This window comes from Manduca sexta, chromosome 27 (genome assembly GCF_014839805.1).
Source record: "Manduca sexta isolate Smith_Timp_Sample1 chromosome 27, JHU_Msex_v1.0, whole genome shotgun sequence".
NCBI classification, from domain to species: Eukaryota; Metazoa; Arthropoda; class Insecta; order Lepidoptera; family Sphingidae; genus Manduca; species Manduca sexta.
In genome coordinates this window covers 11,416,190-11,439,311 of record NC_051141.1, presented here as the reverse complement: position 1 = coordinate 11,439,311, position 23,122 = coordinate 11,416,190, and the positions used below count along the sequence as shown (strand labels likewise).

The 23,122-nt window shown below is 33.6% G+C and overlaps 1 protein-coding gene across 1 annotated transcript in view; it reads left to right on the top strand.

Moving 5' to 3' along the window:
- Window positions 1-23,122, top strand: part of LOC115447261 (coiled-coil domain-containing protein AGAP005037) — a 247,084-nt gene that overhangs the window by 24,854 nt on the left and 199,108 nt on the right. Inside the window, 2 exon segments of the mRNA XM_037443911.1 lie at window positions 4,869-5,825; window positions 5,828-6,439. Of these exon segments, the coding sequence (XP_037299808.1) occupies window positions 4,869-5,825; window positions 5,828-6,439 (1,569 nt within the window).

Sequence of the window (23,122 nt, the reverse complement as noted above, 5' to 3'; positions counted from 1 at the left end):
TTACCGATTTCCAAAAAGGAGGAGATTTCAATTCGACTGTATGTTTTTTTTGTTTGTTTGATACCTCAGAACTCTTGATTGGGTGAACCGATTTCGATGATTCTTTTTCTATTTGAAAGCTGGTGTTTTCCGTGTGGTTTCATATAAATTTCATTGTTGTTGGACCCTTAACATCGGCGATACATCGGAAAACTCTTAAAATGATGTTGCCAACTATGATGTCCTCAACGTATATTTTATCTCAGAACTTTTGACTGGGTGAACCGATTTCGATGATTCTTTTTTATTTGAAAGCTGGTACTTCCTTTGTGGTCAACATTACATTGATTGACCATTGACTTCGGAGATACATCAGAAAAATCTTAAAATGATGTCAACTATGATGTATATAAATTTTTACTAACACAAAACAGCAAAAAACTAAAACTTTTTAACAATCATTATATTATCTCTTTCAAAAACCACTAAAATCAAAAATGATTTAACATTACCTATATAAGAACTTTACCAATTTTGGGTCGATGCTAATAAAAATACCAAAATACTAATCCCATAATTATACCTAAGTACTATACTTGAAGAAGTAAGTACGTGACAAAACAATAATAATAGTATGTAAGCAAGATATTAGGTACGTACCTATTAAATTCTAATATATTTTTATGCTCTATCCTTACCTTTTTGATACGATGCTGAAGCTAGATTTCTTCTTAATTAAAATTGGCGTCTCGGTTATCGTTTTCAGATCGCGCTTTTATCTCAATTAGAGAATGCAATTTTTCTTTGAGTATATTATGCTTATTAAATATGACGTTGGCCGCAACGAACGTGCCACAAAAAGTTTATCAAACCACCCTATAATGTCTTTCTCCATTCTAGCGCTCACAAGATTCTTATCTCGTGGGGTCGGCTTCGTTAAAATCGGAAGCTTTTTTTATGGTTCCGCCAGTGCGGATACGTTCACTATTAGTACTGAAATATTAAATAGAAAATTTACACACATACATTTCTTAGAAACAGAAAAAGAAACATGGAACTATCAATATTTTGAGCTCACCCAGACTTAGCGAGTCTATACTTGTCCCGATCTACATCCTGAGAAAACAGCCTATATTATTATTTTATTTTATTTACTGTAAAAACTTACACTTATCCTTTTTTTCAATTATAAGGCAAAAGCTATTTGTAGGATAAAATACATCAAGGAATTAAAGATGCCAGTTGTAATGGTAAAGTTGTCAATTACCTGCTACTTTTACGTTTAGTCAGGTTATTATTTATTTGATGCATAATCTTTATATGAAGTAGAAAAATCAAATATTAATGAGAAATCTGTAATAAACTGAAGCTTACCGTCGCATCGTTATTTCAGATACTTTATGTACAAGAATTGATTGCAGTATATGTATTGTCCGCAGCAACATTCATGAGTGCATAGTTCACGAGCCAATTTATTTACTGACGAATACATAGGCACCGGACGCGAAAATGTTTTACAGTACTCGAGTCGACATACACCACATATACGTTTGTTGCATCGCGGCATGTATGCAATGCATTTTTATCTCTCAGAAATAATATCGTGGAGATATTGCACTGTAGATCGTTGTTTCGTTTGCAAAATTTATGTCATGTGATGTATTTAGTTCGACTTTATGGAACGACATCACGTTTTTGTTTACCTTTGTACAGAAGTGGCGTGTTTGGCACTATGAAGTGACAGTTTCTTCTTTTATCACCTGGGGTAAATTGTAGCCAATGTTTAGGACAGTATCATGTATAGGTTTATAGTAATTTTCTGGGATTTACAATTTTCTGGATGTGAGACTTCGTAGGAGTATTTCAGTTTTGCTTTGTCTGGCAATAATTTGGCCTTATTTATAAATTTACATAATATAATACTAGCCACTCGTCCGACTTCGTCCGGTCTCGGTAGGTAGGTACTAAGCAGAGTAGCGGGTACATGTGTGCCTACATGCTTGCTCATGAGTAAGTGGGTATGTTATGACTATAACTCTATATCAGTCCACACATTACAACATGGTTTAAGGCGTGTCACCTTTAAAATTGCTACTTCATTATCAGTATTTATCTTTGCCGTTATCATTATCGACTGAACCAGATACTCATAGTAAAAGTAATACTAAAGATGTGTAAAAATGTAGTTACTTTATTACATCTGTGAGGTATCGACACTATGCAGATTTGCGAATTATTTTAAGTATAGCACCAGTAGTACCCAGTACGTAGTTAGGTTTTTTTTTTCGCGAGACGTGTGGTTACACTTGCTGCCTAACAGGAGCGACTGGGTTTTGGTTGGGGCTACCAGTTTCTTACCATTAACTTCCGGGGAGATGGAAATATCGGGCGACCATTGTGCTCAGTCCCTAACACAATATTTCAAAATTACACATCCTACATCGGCATAACAAACATAACTCCACAGTGGCTATCGTCTGGGTATTAGGTCCAGCCGTGAAACATTGATTGATAAATCGGAAACTTTTTATAATACAGTACTAGATATAACTAAGTTCAGTTAGGAGAATTGTCATTATTGATGTTTCATAAAGTCTATTAAATTAGAATTATTAGTCCATTGAAAAGTTACATTTGGGTTGCGTTTTTTAGAGGACGCAATTTTATTTTTTTGAAGTGTAGGGGGGGTCAGTGTAAATCTAAAACCAAGTTTGTGGGGTCGCCACCCTTGTCCCACGGCCGCCGTCTTGAAAATAGGGGTTGAAATGGTTTTACGATGTATCTCTTAAACTATTTATCTGACAAAAAAATTGTATGCACATTTTTGTTGCAAATTAAATTCTCTACAACTTTGGTCTAGTAACTTTTGTCGTAGAACTATAAATAAAAAAGCGAAAATGTTAAGAAATTCAATGTTAAGCAATGTCCATTGCAACGTCATCAGAACGTGTGTTTATATGGTTCATAATACTTTTTTGTACTCTCATTAATACCCAAATACCCATGGGACCATTAGGGAACAAAAGAACATCTGCCTGCTATTATTATTATTATTTCTAACCTCTCTTATTGTAAGAATAGCTGATAATATTGTTAACATCTTATATCTCAGGATGGCGAGCGCAATGTAATACCAAACAATACTTTGTAATTCAAGGTGTTGGATGGTGTTACTACTGCTTATGGGCGTTCGTATCGCTTACCATCAGATAAACGGTGGGCTCGTCTGGTCATTCAAAGCAATAAATAAAAAAAAGATTAACTCGTGTATTATTGTCGTAATCATAGTTTTCAAAACTTCTAAGCTTTGATTTTATATTAAATAAAAAATCACATACGCTTCTCATCTCATTCCAATTATTTTACATTTCAATTCCAACCAGTAGTTTGTGAGATTAGCGTGTTCAAACAAATATAGATTAAGTATTGCAACATTTCTCATTTCTGCTCCGCTCCTATTAGTCTATGGCATTATGATATGTAGCCTATATTCTTCCCAGATAAATAGGTTTCATAACACTAAAGGAATTTTTTAGTCCGAAGTAGTAGTTCCAGTTGAGCAGAGATATAAAACATAGTTTAGTAAAAGTATTTAAATACAAAACGCAAATGCGTTGTTACTTTAGTATTTAAAATAGAAATACAAAATAGTTTTGAATAAAAGTATTTAAATATAAAATGCAAAATACGTCATTTCGAAATAGATTTTCCATATAAAATACCTTGTCCTTATTTGACTGATTTTGATACTAGTGTTTGTTCGAAGAGTTTATCTTTCATGTTAAGTCTATGGGGCTTCATAATCATTCCACCGAATGAAAATAGTCGCTCAACATGTAAAGAACTTGGTAAGCAGGTATTATATATAAAGAAGAGTATTTTTTACATTTGGACATCCCTTCAAGGATTGTAAAGCATTGTCTTCATATTTTAAATATTTTAATGTTTCCAGATCTAATGTAGTCATCGTCATTGACCTAAATTTTTTTTGACGCGCAATGTTGGCATAATATTGTTCTTGGTGACAACGGTGACAATATTAAGGATCACGATCGGTGCGGTCATAAATAAACAAATTTTGAAATTTAAGAATGAAAAATAAGAAAAATGTAACAAAACTATTTTGTATCTTACAAATACAAAATATTTATATAAACTGTCCAATAAAATAGTAAATAAATTTTGAAAAAAGTATTTCAAATGTACAATAAAAATAGGTATTTTGCATTTTGTATTTGTATTTAAAATACATGTATATTTCAAATAATTCACATATGTGTTTCTGAGATTAGCGCGTTCAAACAAACAAACAAATTCTTCAACTTTGTATAATAGTATTCATAAAAAAGGACTTAGTGATATATTTTTTTAATTCGAACAATATTGTTATAGTTATTTCAAGAGTATTTATTTAATACCATATTTTAATTAAATCCCCGTCTTCAACAATTACATAACAAGTATCATGTTATTTAGTTCAGAATACTCCTTTTTTTTAAACACGGGTAAATCCGTTTACGGATTTCTGTCGGACTCACCTGTATAAAACGTCCTACCGACTAAAACCCCTAATATCGAAGGTCGCGAGGTGGGCAAGTACATGCAACCGTAACCTTCGCAGAGTTCAGAAGACTTCTTACCCGATCTCAGTAATGGTTAATATATTGAAGAAACATTACTTGAAGGTAGATAGCTATAGGTATGCGTACCGTTACGTAAGAACATTATACCTTGACCTTGGTATCCACAGTAACCAGACTCCGATGTGACATTCAATAAACCTCAAGTAAACTAGCTGTGTATAGTTTACTTTAAAAGTAACCTTATAGAATTTTAATATTAAAGTTATAAAAGCAATTCATTGTTTGGTTGTCGAGAAATTTATATAAATAATCAATATCAAAATCCCCGCGCGATAAGATCCGATAAATATGGTCAAGGCGATAGCGAACGAATATATGAGAATTTAGCTACTTCGAACGTGCACACCGATAATGATACATTGAATATCAACATACCAAGTAATCATTCCTCGAGTAGCACACTGGTTTCTGAGAGTGTGAAAATGAGAAATACGATCGCAAACACTTTCGAGGCCCAAAACATAGAAAAAGATTACATCAATTACGCAGCTCGACCGCAGGTGCCACCAAAGCCGCATAATGAAATGGTTCACCCATCGATAAATCATATTTATAATAGCTCGAAATATCCGGATGTATATTATCATTCTTTAGAAAAATTAACGGACAAGATATCACCACAAGATGAAATCGAAATTTATAGAGCGTCTCAAGCACAAGGAAATCCAGCTTCTGTCGGCGCGGAAATTAAAAGAGTCAGCACTAAATTTCTCATATCACCGAAGAAAGAAGCCGATGTACGAACTATACAGCCAACTAGAGCTCGCAGTCTGTCCCTTGACAACAATAAAGATCAAGTTAAACCAGGTGGCAAAAATACTATTAATCAAGTGAATGTTGCGAAGCCATACAATTACTCGGCACCAACATCACCCATGCCGGTAAATCATAAGATTCCAAATATGCCGAAAACAGTTTCACCGTACGAACATGTAAGAAAAAACATGATTGAAGCTGAAGAAAAGAGAAACTCTCTTAATAGAACTACTAATCGTATCAAATCGACTCCATCACCAAGGCCCATACATAGTTACAGATCTACACCGATTTCGACTTTACCTAAAGAAACTCAGAAATACGAAGAAATGGATAAAGAGAAGACCAGACAAAAGGTAGAAGCATTTTACTGGCAGAAATTAAAAGAGATGAAACAGAAAGAAGATGAATATTTTCTGAGACAATCCTCTTTGAGAAATCCTATCAAACAAAAGTGTGTTATACAATTTCCAATTGTAGTACGCCTAATTCCGTTGTGATAGAGCCAAGAAGTTGCAGTTTACCGCGTGGCAAGGATTTAAGAAGCTATATGAATCAACCTGTTTACTCTCCGGTACCGTTTGCACGTGGCGTTCCAGAAAGGCGCACTGACACATTTATAAAGAACCGGCCGCCAGTTGATTCCGAAATAGTTTATAGACAACTGGATAAACTGAACATCAGAACAACATCGCCGATCTTGCTACAAGAAAGAAAAATGTACAACCGGGACACATTCCCATTGGATCGAAATGACAAACGGGTCAGTTTTGAAGAACATCGTACGTCAAATGCTTGTGGAAGTGTAGTGAATGAGGCAAATAGGTCTAGGAAGCTAGTTAATACAAACGAGTATCCGCAATACGTTAAAGTTAGTGAAACGCGCGGCCCGCCGCGGCCGCCGGTGAGGACTACAAGTGTTGGTGCGAAACAAACTTTACGAGTGGCGAATAATGGAACAATTGTTCATTTACCTACTGGACAATCTGTTTACTCCGAGTCTGAAAGTGGTTCGGAAGCTGGCGAAATACAGAGAATATTGCACGGGAACACGCATAAAGGTAAGTACAATAACGAATTTATTTAGAGTAACATTATACATCTGAAACGATTAATTAATGTAATTCATGTTGCATTTCGGTTATATTACGTTTATTTTAGTTTACGTCTCAGCGACCTCTCCCACGGCGCGGACTCGATTTATCTGACTGTAATCAATATAACATTTTTATGCTGTTATTAGGGCATGTACTGCATTGTAATAAAATTAGCGTAATACATGTATTTTTATCAACTATCTTATACATACGATCTTATAAAATGATTTTTTATAGCATAAGGTTAAATAATAATACAGTTGAATAACATGAATAATTCTTTCTTATACTAAAGGCAACCACTGTTTATGTTATCCGCCGAATGTACAATAATTAATACTTTTTTGCGAGCAGTTACCAAACTTATGCCTATAACCTAATTTAATTTCCCCGAACTACTTTAGCACATACCTATATCTAACATCTAACTATTTGTTATAACATAATAACTCGTTCGTTTCGTGTTTCCGATAAAACATCTCTTACACGGAGAGACATTTTAGTAATCCTCTAATATGTATTCGTTATCTCCAATTGCGTATACGGAACTTTTGGAACATTATTGCGCCCCATAAGTCATGACCTACTTATTGTTTCCTTCTAAAAATTCTCTATGAATTATGAAACTTTTGTAATACTTGATAGTGACGTATTTAAATACATAGTAATATGGTTATCCCATGATTAAGTTCATCTGGCGATAGAAAAATTATTATATTAATATGGTGTGGATGCACAGGCTGGGAATCGAGCAGCGACCCACTGCAATTTGTAGCGGGCTGGGTTAGTGGGAGGGGAGGGGGGTAGTCTGTGATGCGCGCGGGCTTTTGATTTGACGTTAATCCATAGCCGCCGGTCCGTATACTGATCAAAGTAATCGATAACTTTTTACACTCGAATCAATTGTCAGTTTGTAAAACAATACAGATTTTAATTTATGTTTATTTTTCTTTGTTGCATTATTAGACATAAAAATTAAAGTATCGTAATTTGGTATTATTTAGTTGAAAGCAACTAGACTAAAAGCTTTGGCAGACGTTTTTGTATTTAAAAAAAAAACACATTATTCGTCTAGGCAGCCGTTTATACAATAATGCTATGAGACAGGTAGCTGCTGCGATGTTTTAAGGGTAAACAACAATAGACTCAGGTTTTGACGGCATATCGATCGCAATATTGCGGTTAAACAACGGTTGGCGCGGACAGGCTGCGGATGGATGAAAATCTCCAATCCTTCCCCGCCTAGGCAAGCACGTTAAGCCGTCACTCCGTGATGTTATCATGCTGCAATAATGGTTTAGCTTCATCGAAAGCCGGGTTTTATTTCTGGTACTACTCTAGGCTAACGTATTGCTCCAGCTACCGATGTATTGGGTTTTATTGATTGCTATCTTTGTTTTGAACTGCAGACTGCAGTGAATTATTTGCAGGCTCCGGTATTATCTATACCGTCGGCTGCTCATATTTTTCCATAATTTATATGACTAATGTTAATTGGTAAACCTTACAAGTAATCTGATTTAATTAATCATCCTAATACACACTATTATATAAAGCTAAAGATTTTTTTGTTTGAACGCGCTAATCTAGAGAATTTATAACAATAAAACAAGTCTCTCTGCCGCGTCTATCTGTCTAAACGCGATAAACTCAAAACTACGAAAGGGATGGCAACGAAATTCAGTAAGGAGAAGTTTCAGACCATGGGAAGGATAGGGCACCGTTTACCTCGGGAACACAATATAGCAGGACTTTTATCTCGGAAAACAATCACACGGGCGAAACCGCGAGCAAAAGCTAGTAAATTAATGTATGACAGCAAACAGCAAATCATAAGTTTTAGCCTGTTTAAATAGGTGGGTACCCATCACCGCTCCGGCTGTTACTAAGAAGTAACATTCAAGCACTCTAAGTTTCAATACTTGGTTATGTGGCCGAGACTGCTGTTGAATGCGGGGTCGATCCCAGCACCGAGACTGTCGCTGTGATCAGCAAATATTTATCTCGGCCCTGGATGTAAGACCAAAAGTCGCTTGTATTCCTTGTTTATAGCATACAAGGTATCAATTATTTGATGTGTAGTGATTTAGAGTATTTTTTGTTTATGACAAGTCGTTATATTAATATAAATATACATTTAATTTCCAAATAGTTTGCCTTAAGTTCCATATTTTAATATCCAAATAGTTTATATAATTTGATGTTTTTAGTGTTTCTTATACTATTTGGTGGTCACTGAAAAAGCCTTGGTATACATAATTAATAACTTCAAAAGGTGTCTACACATTAGCTTCCATCGATATTTTTTCTTTATGATAAATAGAGTAAATCTTGACAAATTTATTTTAGTGCAGTAAAAAACGATTGTTGATACAAACACAAAAGTTCAAAAGCCATTTGAAATTTAAAATTTGTTCCGTTACTTCCGTGGCTGACTGTACATAATAATATTGTGAATTAATGTTTCCCATTCAATATTTCCCATAAAATGAAATTTCGTTTTATTACTTGTTCTGGGAAATATTCATTTTAAAGCAATATAATATATCGAGGACGCGTAATAAGCGCAAATGGCAATATCATAAAAACTTTACCAAAAAATTTACGTAAACTCTCCACCAACCACTCATATAAATTAACTCACATCTGATTGGATTCACGAGTATTCAGTGCGTGGTAATATTTGTTTTGCTTGCAAAAGCATTTGCCGGAGGGCAGAGCGTAATTTTTAAAATCCCTGCATTCACGTTTACGGTGAAAATGTTAACTTATTTCGTGTTTGTGGTGGATGGTTTAATGTGCAATATATTTTTTCGTATGTTTACAGAATTCTGAATACCAAAAATGAAGGATTTAAAACGTTTTGAGTTTTATTATCCAAAAAGTACAAACGGAGCTCTTACGTTAAGTGTACACTTGATAGTTATACTTACATCATATATTAATAATCCGCTTAAGGGCTCTATCATTTAAACCTTAAAGAAAGATAATCATTTTTTCTACAAAAATGTTACTTTATTACTGAACTAGGGTAGTATATATACTGAACTAATGATATAGGATTAATTATCGGCTATATTTGGGTCTGCCATTGCAATTTAATACGTATAGCGTAATTAACGCGCGTGTTGTGAAGCGAATGGGAAATTATTATTATTTGCTTTTTTAATCATTTAATAACGACACATAAATTACCCCACCGGCTACTGGATTAATATTATTATTCCGATGTTGAAAATGACGAATGTAACGAATTTTTGCAAATCTGGTAACATAAAATTCGATCACATAGCGTTTTAATATAAATTCTACGTCATCAACATTCTTCGTATAACCTAATGTTACAATATTCGCTAGTACCAAGTCTGCTAGTTTGCAATGGATCGAGTCGTTAGGCATCTTTTAATTATGACTCTACTGCAATTTTATTTCTCTTCTCTATCTATAGTCTGGTTCAGGCAGTCATAGTGTAATAACATACAACTAGTGATTTCTTAGACTCAACATAAGCACTGGAATAATCAAGTTATTGCCATTATTCACTAATATTCAAACACTCATTCACCATTCACAAAACTGCGTACTATACATATAGACCTTCATCAATATAAGAATCTTCTCCATTGACGTATATCCTTTAGACACGCACGTCTACATCAACTATTTGTTCAAACTCTGAATTAAAATGGCAACCAAAACGTTATTGTTATAATCTATTTATTCACTTGAACAACAAATAATTTTACTTATTTGACTAATATTTTTTATTCAAATCCAGGTTTAAACTTAGACTCGAGTTCTTATATCATGCGCGCCACTCCGTACACAACCACAAACTGTCAATATTGACCATGCTAAAGTCAGTTTGAATGGATTGCTGTTCAATTTAGTTTAAACGAAGTAAATGTTCGGAATGTCAAATCTAGTACTTTGTACATATATATCGATGATCTACTCATATTGGGACAGAATAATTATTACCGATAAAATATACTTTCTATCTTTTTCTACGACAAAACTAATAGTATCATAAATAGCTAATAGACATTGCTGTCTGTACCTTACACTCACTATCTTGCATCTACATACACTGCAAAGGTATACATATATAGTATTTACAGCCCATAGATCTAAAAAAACTGTGCAAAGTGTAGAGGCCTCAAACCACACTCTCTACATAGTATTCTTCAATTGTTTACAACGCATAAGATTCATTCATCTTCCTTCAAAAAGAAAAAAAATCTTAATACTTGCCATATTGTTAGAAAATTCCCGTCTATTTTGACTTAATTATTAGTCGTATTACCCAACCAATGTTCGCATTAGTAGTTATAAATAAATCAGCTCTATTAACTGATATAGCCCCAAGCATACACAACCTACAGCGTACATTAACAGAAAAATAACCAAATACACAGAACTCGGGGCGGAAATAGTTCGAATGTGGCACCTATATAGAGCGGTGATAGTCCCAAATGTACTTTCTACTACCATTGTTGTCCTTGCTCAGCTCCAAGAGTCTACAAATTCTATAATTACTAAAATTCACATACATACAAAAATGTGTAATATTATAAATAATATTCAGAGTTTGTTTCATTTGAAATCCATTTATTTACAAACTGATATTTCACTAAAAACAAATAATAAAGAAAAGCCTACCAGCCAGTGATACTACAGTTACATTCTACAACAATAAGTTATAAGTATGGTGGATTGGTATAAGTGCTTTTCTTTCTTTCTTTTGTGTAATGTATTTTCATATTTTTGACAGGGTACCAAAAGGTTTCCTCAAAATTCTCTATCCCGTGCTATTTTTAACCGTTCTCAAGAAAAGGAGGAGATTCTCAATTCCACTGTATTTTTTTCATTAGTTTTTTCCTGCCAAGGGTATGATTTCTTCACCCAATGTCTTTGTGGTCTTCCCATATTTCTCTTTCCTTGTGGGACGGTTCGTTTAGTAACCCTCCACTATAGGCTTCTACACATTATTTTAAAAATAAAAAAAAAGTGTATAAATATAAAAATGTATGGTTTTTTAGCTACTAGTTTAAGATGTTATTCCGAGCGATTTCAATGAGACTAACTGAAGGCTTCAAAGGAAAAAATAATGATTGTAGTATTCCCCACACAGGTAATCAATTGATATTATAACCGGATAATAAATTCTAAGTGGATCATAAAAATTTACTTTACTGACCATTTAATACACCTAATGACTCATTTCTTTGCTAACCGTAAATTTAGACAAGGTAAATAATCAGCCCTTTCGGAAATCAGATTGTAATAATAATAAGTAAGTACCCATGAATTTGTAAACATTTATAAAAAAATAAACATTTGATTTTTTTTAGATAAAATATTTTTTCCTAGCAGAAAAGATAAATGTTTCATTTCAAGCAATCTACTTACCTTTCGGGGTTTTATACCTAAAAAAAACCTGAGAAAACTTTATAAAATAGCTGAAAAAAAAGGGTTGCACGAAAAATATTCAGGCACTACTGAATATTTTTCGTCTCGACGCACTAGTCGAGTCAATTTATTTATTTGTATGTATTTTTAAACCCACACATGATCGAGAAGTCCGCACGTCGGTCGAAGTCAACAGAAAATAAATGTATTAACATCTATACATGTAACATTTAACAAACGTTTATAGGATCACTTTGTTGCCATTTGGCCATCTGTCTGTCAAGATTTATTACCTGAGGACAAGTAGAGTTGTCAAATTGAAATTTATACCATATTATCGGGTCTCAGACTCGGGTACGCCGTTTCTTTCAGCCGTGAAAGAAAGTCAACGTGACCGAAAGTCATAACACTTTCCGTCACATGCTTAAGCATATTATGCGATTTCACAAGGGATTCAAAACTAAAGGGTTGACATAAAATCATTAAATTTGGCAAGAAGCAATATTTTACAGCACATGTAAAGGAAAAACTGAAAACCCTAAATATTATTTTCTTTATTAACAAAAAAAGTCTTAATTTACTATAATAAACTTATTTGCGGTTGGTGCAATAACCGTTTCTTAGGTTCGAGTGGCAAAGTTAAGTGTATCAATTTTGAACGTTAAATTTCAAATCTACACGTTTGTATGGAACCCTCAATGATCGAGTCCATCTCGCACTTACCAAGTTTTTTAGCGTTTCTACCTGTTTTCAAACCAGGAGTAGCAAATTTTAATGAAATAAATATTACTGCTCCTTTATAAATACATACAGACGCCTGAACATTCAAAAAAGATTCAAATAATTTCTGGGTAACAGCGCCGAAATAAGGAGAAAATATTTCACATTTCCCACTACTCAGCTCAATTATTGCGAGGCGGTAGTTTCTGTAACAATCGCTCGTCAAAGGTGTCTGTAGCTCTAGCGACATTATATCGTTGTCTCAAGTGCTCCAATTTCTCATTTAACCGAGGAGGACTGTTCGTCTTTGACAAAACCTCAATTCAAACAAAGTGTACGCCACCCTTCTCTGTTCTGAGGCTACAATTTCTACTCTTGCTGCACACTAATGTTCTCTACCGGATTTACTCGCGGCAGTGCAAAATTCATTGTGATTTTTATTTTTAAATTGTTTTATTTGTTTACATTTGTAGCATTACTCTTTAAATCTATATCTATACGTATATAAAACTGAAGAGTTTGTTTGTTTGAACGCGCTAAACTCAGGAACTACTACTTCAAACTGAAAAATTCTTTTTATGTTGGATAGCCGTTGTTCGTGAAAGGCTATAAGCTATATATCATCACACTATGACCAATAGCAGCGGAGCAGTACTGAAAAATGTTGCAAAGACGGGGAAAATTTATTACTTTTGAGAGCTTCCATTGCGTGCACTGCGTAAACGATTCAAGTTGCTATCCCGGGAAAATATATTGCGAGACTTTATAACGAAAAAGTGTATTCCGAAAAAACATCCTCAAGCGGGCGGAGCCGCGGGCAAAACCTAGTTTTTTTCCCTTAATATTTGCTTAGGTCTGTATATAAAAGTTACTATAAAGAATACTTGTAGTCGGAAAATCTTTATTGGTTATAAAATTTCGGTTTTAACGACTTATGAATGGGCATGACTTATAACGGAAAACTTTATCCCAGAAAAACTTATTCACGCGGGTGGAGCTGCAGGCAAAAGCTAGTGGTGTATAAAAATACCAGTTAAAGATATTCACAAGTGCATCATACCTATATATAAATACAGTTCTGTGCGAGTTACTTTCATTATAGTTAGCTCAATTCTTAGGTTTTACACCCGATATGGTTCTGCTACATAACTTTAGGTATATCGTTGTCTCATTGTTCCAGGTTCTTTGTATATATTTGATATGCAATTTAAATTAAATCACATAATTCTAAGGTTTTATTGAATATTTCCAATACTCCCCAAAAATAAAATAAAGATGAAACAATAAAATATTGTCTTTTACCAAGATGAAAATTATAATGTAATTTTTGCTATATAAGTAAAAAATTACATAAAACCTTGTAATAGTGAGCCAGAGATATGTATGTTGCGGCTGGACGGTAGAGATAGTATGCGTTCTCAGGACGACTAACAAGCATGCAATTGTGTGGGAAAAGTGACTCATTACTAATTTCATTGTGTTTGAAAATCTATACTTCTATATATACTATTATATAAAGCTGAAGAGTTTGTTTGTTTGTTTGAACGCGCTAATCTCAGGAACTACCAGTCCAAACTGAAAAATTCGTTTTGCGTTGGATAGCCCTTTGTTCGTGGAGTGCTATAGGCTTATATCATCACGCTTTACCCAATAGGAGCGGAGCAGTAACGAAACATGTTGCCAAAACGGGGACAATTTATTAGTTTTGAGAGCTTCCGTTGCGTGCGCTGCGTAAACGGTTAAAGTTATGCAACAATGATGTATGACGGGATTGTTTCACTTAAAATGTTCTAAAAAATATATTATAAAACAAAGTCCCCCGCTGCATCTGTCTGTCTGAACGTGTTAAACTCAAAAACTACCCAACGTATTAAGGTGAAATTTGGTATGGAGACAGTTTAAGGCCCCGGGAAGAACATAGGCTCCCGGGAAACTACTACTTTTATAACGGAAAACTTTAGCCTGAAAAACTTTATAACGCGCGCGAAGCCGCGGGCAAAAGCTAGTCTATTGATATTTGGGTTGTTTATGGACGACTTACCACGTCGTGATCCATTTGCACCCTAGTTTATTTCAAAATCGATATATTACGAATGTTATTGTATTGCATTTACAGTATAATTGGAGTGGAGGTAAACTATCGCGTAATTAAAATGCTATTGTTAATGCTATAGAATATGCACATGACATGTCAGATATCTACTTACGTGTGCACGAACATTACCGTTGCCCTGTTCAGCATGCACGGCAGAGCATGCGCCAGCCTTATAACGTATGCGTAGCTAGGTTCGGCTCGCGCCTCGCCATAATTAGATATATTGGGATCGATTTTTCACGCGACTCTGTTTAAATTTTCATTAACTCTTTTCGTTTAATTATTGAATTGTTTGTTACTTACGATTAATGAACGTGTAATTGCCATACCTATCAATCTTAAGAATGATGCTCCAAGTTTATACTGGAAAGCATTTAAGGTTATAATTGTTTACTGTATTTTTTACCATTACCTACCGATTTTATATTAATACCGTACTAAGAAAATCCTTTTTTACTTGAAACTTGAAGAGCGTCCCAGTCAAATAGATTCCTTAATGACCTATCTTGTTTGGCAAATAATGGCTGCAAGCGATGTTTAAAGGGAAGCAGTTGAACAAAGTTCAAGCAACAGCGCCAAAGCTCGTTTTGCTTGTTGAATTGTTTATTGGGTGATTGTGTTCATTTCCCGTGCGAATGCAACCTGCTGCATAGTGGATGTCGTCACCGAGATCGCTCTAAATGTGGAAGACAAAGTTATAGTCTCAAGGAAGATGAGCAACCAGTTAACCTAATTTTGCAAGGAAACTTACATGGGCCCAGTTCGCAGCCAATTGTTTCATTATTATGATTTGTCATTTATTTATATAGTATCAGTGTTACTTACATACATGTTCAAAAACTTGACATAATGTTGAAAATGAACATGTTATTTAGTCAAAGTAAAATAACATATTACCGTATATATTTCCATACAGTTTATCAGCGTCAAAATCAGACCTTTATAAAATATAATAAATCCTACAATTACGGCTAAAACATGCTCGAAACAAGAATAAAGAGAGTTGACACATTACCATACGCGTATATGTATAAATCATTCTGCATTATGAAAGTTCCAACTTAGATAAGAATGTAAATAAGATAAATGCGACCACTGCTGCACGTAGAACATCTCTTAAAACCTTGATTTTTTGCATTTGAAGTTTACATAAAATTTGAATATAATGCCAAGTGTAAAAACACCATTTTGCAGTGATTACTTGTAAAGATCCAGAGGTACATTTAAAGATATTATAGACGTGCGGACATAGCATCGCGGCAGCGTTACTTATTGCAGGTTATCGTTTTAACTTATTGTAAGAATATGATTCGTTTTTTTCTAAATAATTAATTTTTATGATTTAGTATGTTTAGAAAATTGTCTATTGGCAATTAATTGATGAATTGGCAATTTTTGGCAATACTTATAATAATTATTGATAGGAGTTGGATAATAGAGCTTGGATATTGCATTTTTTATATTTCACATTCCATGTTAATCTATTAAGTTATTAGAACACTATCCGTATAATGAATTCTGTTCATTATTATCAGAGCCTTTATATTTTTTTACGCAGTAGTTTATAGAAAAACATAACGCTAATTGGGTTAAGCTCTACTGCTGTAGATTTATGAACGAGAATTTTTTCGCAGCATTGAGTACATCATAAATCTCGTGTAATAATAAAAAATGGTTGCCATATTTTAAAATATCTGTATTTTATATTAATTCCCTCTTCCGACGCAAATGTAAATGTTATAGTTAATCAGGAAAGCGAAGTTTCATTTTCCGTTAAAGTGAATTTTAAAATGGAATTAGTTGGAAACATTTTTAATTAATTTAAAAACTACCACAATGAACTTCGGTTAAAACTTGGATCGGTTTGATATTGCACGACGCGACGATGCGATAAATGTTCTACTAGCAAAATATTTCCAAACGTACCGTAGTTTACTCTTTATTCTTGTAGTAGTTTAGTTTATTTTTCTATTTACTCTCTCAGATCTCAGAGGTTACTGAAAACAGTGCCTTAGACGACACGATGGACAGTCGTTTTCATTAAACGTCAGAAAATAAACTACAACGTTTGTAACGGGAATCTATAGTACTTAATTGCTGCCGAGTTTTAAGCTCTGCATAAATTTTAATCCCAGCTATTTTTCACGTTTGGAAAACAGCGAATGTGTCGCGCTTTGATATAGACATACACAGCACATTTTATATACAAACATTAGGAGTTATTTAAAGGTTCCCCTCTTTCGTGCTCTTTTACTGTTGAGCGTTACAAATAGTTCAAACTCACTTTACTATTAACCCTTTTTTTGCTTTATTCTTTACAGCGCTGCCGAGGTTTTGAATTCATTATTCAACATTGTACAGTGTTTCTTTGAAGTTAAATATGCTTTTTGGATACAAACTTAATTTAAATTGTTTTCATTTACATATAATATTATGAATGCGAAAGGTTGTGAAAATATTTTGGCGGATGAAGCCGCGAGCAACGCCTAGGTAATATACAAATATACAACATTGAACTGCTATTGTCAACGATATATAACAATAACCTGTCCTATATACCGTCAGTCACAAAAGTACTTGAAGAAATTCAATATTTCAAAAAGCTTTAAAAACTTTAACTTCAATCGTAATATTCATTTTTCGGTATCTAACATAAAGTCCAATTTTCGATGTTTATTTTAATAATTATAAAACGATTGTTGATACGCAGAAAAAAGTTGAATGACGATTGGAAATTAGTATTTCTTTGCCTACTTTTGTGACCTACATCTGACCTGACTTCATTGTACAACTCATATTGAAGGTTGGAAGTTGTCTTTTATCATATATGGTTTAAATCATTATAATGATCCCAAATAGTCTTCACTGTCTCTTCAATATTATGTGACGTTTCCTAAATGTTAATTCGTTCATACTTGTGCGCTGACAATAAACTATTACGACCACGTACCTAATGTGGCTATGAATAAATAAAAAGTTAAAGTAGTTTCCAGAAATCCTGGTAATTAAGGCAGTAATACAATTGAAATTGGCATAAACGCTATAATCACCCAAAACACATGAATACACACTATAAAAATCAATATAAATGACGTAACTAAGTGTGGCTCGCGACTATCCACTCGTAAGACCGTTCTCGGTATAAAATGTCTACTTAATAAGTAATTTTTCGAAAAATACCGACGTCTATATTGTGTTAATTCAGGAAAATGTTTTATTTGTATGTTTAATTCATCCGAAACCGTTCAGTGATTACTGTGGTTATCTAGAGCAATCATCCAAACATCTAAACGTTTTCACAAACTTTTGCATTCATTATTAGTAAATCCTTATGATTTCAAGTATTTGTTGTTTTTTACATCGTTGACTTTAATTTAATAACAGAATAGGAAATATACGTGATCAGTGGCGGAGTTATTATTACCCTTATTCACTATTCATTGCAAGTGCATAGTTCGTCGATGCAGGTCGTTTCAAAAGAGCTGCCTATTTCGAGAGAATCACTATCAATACTTTCTGCTATGTGTTCGTGTTGCAAATTTATTTGAAAAGTACACACATTCCATGTGATTAGGCGATGGAAATCTCTGGCTGCAATTGGTAATTAAGCGGTATTAGTATCCTTCTTTACGCGGTTTATCTTGAAAGGTTTTAACTTTAAACTTAGGCATTTGGCTCTTTATTTATCAACAAAATCCCATTACAAAGTCTACGCTGCGTTTTGTCTATTAGACCTTTATAAGACTCTATATTTCGAATCGTGATAGGTGCAGCAATGTTCACAATATTTTAAATATTATGTCCAATATATTAAATAGTAATAAGCGTTGGTATACTGGACCCTGGGTAGGCAAGTTATTCTCGTATTCGGCCGAGTTTTATATATAGCTGAACAGCGGGACGAGAGTACCTACATCGCAAGACTAGACCTAAATCTATTGTATACATATTTCATAGTTAAATTATTAAACAGTCCTTATTCGATGTTGCGGTAGGTTTGTTAGTTTGGAAATGGTTCAGTGGAATTGGAATACCCACAAAAAAAAATTCGCACATTCAGTAGTTACTCTATCTAGCGTGAAATAGAAATACACCCTTGTAAAATAAATTAGAAAATGCTTCGTCTTTTGCACAGTTATGGCATTTTGTATTGGTTTATCATTGGCATTAGTAAAGATATCGATAATTGTTACAAATTATACATTAAAACGACCTGTACACGTATGTATTACGTTTTTATGTGAGTATTTCTCACACACGTTACGTCACGTTACACGATTCATTAGGTTTCTATGAGTGAGCTCGTGGACACCCAAATTTAGAGCTTTTTTGTGTACCCAGTTTTTTTCAAGGGGATCAAAACTCTTCTGTGGTTATTTCTTAGTTCTTCAGCTATGTATATCGTAACAATTGATATTATGTCGATCTTACTCCACTTTTTAAAAAATGGCATCCTATTTATCCGTTTCAGGGCGACCAGAGCGAGGTGCATCTTTGGCATCAAAATTCACGGATTGATAACGCTTAAGCCAAACTTTGTGCTACTCTTCATGTTACTGCATTAGGTCCAAAAACAACACTATTTTTTTCACGGTTTGAACTGCATTTTTTCCTTTTTCACAATACAAATTTAAAAAGTTTTCAAATTTCTTTTTTACATTCACTTATTTTGACAGAAAGATAAAAATAATTTTAACAAAAAATTAAACCGCCTTCAAAAACCACTCAAAACCAAAAAAATATTTCACATAGCAGGTATATATTGGATACCAATTTTGGAGTCCGTGCTTAATAAAAATAACTAGTTAAGCTATATTTGTTGCATAGTCCATCTATGAGTTAATTTTTTTCAAATCAATTAAAAGGAGTAGGTTTGCATTTACTACTAACAAACATACACAGTCAAAGGTGTAGTACCAAGTACATGTATGGTGTTTCATCCTTTTATTTCCTCTTTATTCGGGGCAGGGAGTGTAATGCACCCACATTTGACCAGCTATATGTATCAGAGAATGAATTTGGGTAGTGTACAGTTCACAAATTTAAATATACCCTTAATAGCTTCCATTTGCTGTGCTGCGGCGGTGTGTTCATCTCCGGTGACGATCTGACATGCTGACTTTTTACGCTAGCAGCACATTGTTTTCGTATATTCGTAAATGTATTTATCTAGCGTAACTAGCTATTTTAAATTTTTGAAGTCGGTTAAAAAATAAATTGAAAATAGCTGATAACAACATTATACAAATTTATTTCTTTTTTGAAATGTAATTCTTTTAATGTTATCAAAAGCATCCAGATACAAATAGTACTGCCAAAGAGATTTTATTACAAGTTTAAACATACTATATACGGAAACGCTTTTTCCCTGACCTATTATTTCGTAATTCGCTGAAAATGCTGTCAGTTTTGTCAACATGTTATGTTATGTCATGTATGTTTGGTTTATTCAGTGAGCTCTTGCATGTATGTTTAAACATTACTATGTAATTATCAATAGATATGTATCGTTAATGTGTCGTGATAAGGCATCCGCTGATATTTTATCGAACCCTTGTTCGCAATATAAATATACGTTATATTATTTAACAAACTCATATATATCTGTTGGCAACAATGCGTTATTTTCAGAATACCTATATTCTAATTTAAATAGATTTTATAATAGCGTAGAACTGCTTTTATAAAGTATCTGTTAGACATCGTTATAAACATTTATGTATACAATGTTTATTAATCGCGAAACGGAATAAAATAATAATAAGACCCAAAGACTTGGAATCAGATTTTTATTCCACACATCGAAAACAACATATCGTCTCCAATGGTAGTTGAAGTGAGTAGCGCTTTCAAATGAAACTATGGAAGTTTCAGCGCTGAGTCATTGAGATAAAATATACAAATTATACGCATTATTTTCCACGAAATTATTGTTTCATTCTTGGTATACCTGTTTACCGTTAAACATTGAATTGTTTCATCTAAATGCTTGCATATGACATGTTTATGATTATTTTAATAACCCAATTAAAAACAATCTTGTAGCTTTATAAATAACATAAGGCTGTAAGCAGTTCATATTGTTATATATTTCATTTAATTTTCGACTAATTCGTATATTTTTATCAATTACGTACATATACCACATATACCATACAATCATAAGAGGTAAATATTTTTAATATTGAATGCTCTTGGTAAGTCCTTACAATAGCGATTTTTTTAAGCTTTATTTACTTTGATGATAGACGCCCCTGTGTTTATTTAAAAGTATATTTTCCCGGGATAGAGAGTAGCCCAGCGCACTTTGGGTAATGTATTTCTAATAAGCATCTTCTCTTAAATCGGTTTAGTAGTTTCTTAGATTAAAGCGTTTAAACAAACTCTTCAGCTTTATATATTAGTATAGATTCGATTCGATATGTTTTTCGCAACAAAAGTCTCGCAGGAATTGCATTACACGCAAAATTTTAAGGTGTTTTGTGTGAACACCGGAATATTTTTGCAGTTAAAGCTAGCCTCAGTTACTTCTTAGACAGTTAATAATACCCTATGGAAATCCGTCTAGTGATTTTGGAGATCAGGATATCCTTATTAATAAGGTAAATATTTTTAAATAGAAAGTTTTAACACCTGTTTATTGTAAGAAATTAATATGTGAGCCAATACTTTTAATAATATAGATTGAAAAGAATCTGTTAAATGATATTGCAAATGGATACTTCAATGAATATTTCTTTACATTGATTTACTTGTACTTCTTTTCGTATAGCGGTAAGCGGGTAGAACGCTGCGGGACGCAGAGCTATTGGTTTTCCGATAAGGATTCCGTCGATGATGAATTAAATTTTTCGGTTTATATTGACATAATTTATTCACAGGTTGAAATAAAACTGTGCCGACTCTCAAGTTAATGGTACAATTTATAGATTTGTAGCGTACTGACCCCGTCAGAATATTCAGGTTAACTATCTGATATTGTGTTTCTGACCGAATGTACAAAACAGCTTTAAAATTGTTTTAGAAATGAGACAGTAATTCATATTTAAAATATTGTAATGCACAAGATTGTGCGCGTAGTGGGGATATCGCGCTATATCTTCCTCTAGCCCGCATCGTATTTAATCTGCGACGACGTCCCTTGCCTGTGTTGCGACTCTTTGCTGTTCGTACTATTCTGTAACATTTAAGATGAGCCTTGTGAAGACTATCATTGAAAACACACCTCTAAAATGTTTGTACGGTACAATGCGCAGACAATGTACGCAAAAAAATTATATTCTTAACTCTGCAAACAAATACGCCATAGCTCGGATGTGCGATATACTAAACCTCAAAACGACGTAATTCATTGTAACACACCGTCCATTTAAGCACAAATATTAATTTTATCTAATTCGATTTCCTTTAACCACAATAACCAATAATATACAATACTATTGAATACTATATGGTTTTTACTATTGAATACAAATTATATAAATGGAAAAAAATACAAAGACCGTAAAAATTCAAAATATCTTCGAAGCAAAACATAAAAAAAACTCGGGATTTTTTGTACTTATCGGCTGACGTATGTGCTGTCGCGACTCCTACTGTGGTTACACGGATTCGAGATTAGTAAGGCAGCAATGGATATTGAAGAATATAAATTACTCCATTACGTGAATTATGAATGAATGTATCCGTCCTTGCCCAATTTCGGTCACAGCGGCCAATCTCAACACAGATGTTATAGCCAGGTATGCAGGAGATGTTATGGTGCTTAAATGGGTATGCAATATACAGTTGCGCTCTGTTCTCCTTATGTGGTGAGATAGCATACAGATATGACCGGGGAGAGAACAGGCGTAGGACTAACGAGTTTACGTGCTTTCTGAAATACGGGTCTATCACACTGTCAACTTCCTGACTCGGGGCTGCGACTGAATAATTTTTATGATGGAAAAACCCGGTCATACTTACTTCTGGCCCGACCCAGGATTCGATCGCAAAACTACAACACGCTAGTCGTGCTCGTACCTCTTACGCACTGCAAGTAAAGGTGGGCAGTCAAAAAATGTTAGCTATCAATGGCGAAGGCGAAGGCTTTTTTTGTTATTTATGAAAGCAATTAATTAGAATGAACGACATTGTAAAAAGAACAAATAATTAACTTTATCAAAATTCATGTCCAAAAGAAGCACTTCACAAGCAAACATAATTTTATTTAAATACTCAAATTGAATAAAACTTTGTTGTAAACTTGTAGGTATAAAAGCTCGTCACGAGAATAATTATTTTATTACCTATCTACACAAATAAATCTCGCGACAAGCTTTTATGTCACAAAGTTTTATTCAAGTTAAACTATATTTTCGCCCTTTAGATCATTTACACAAAAGCTTGTTTATAAAAATGATTTTATTACTGTTAAGTAT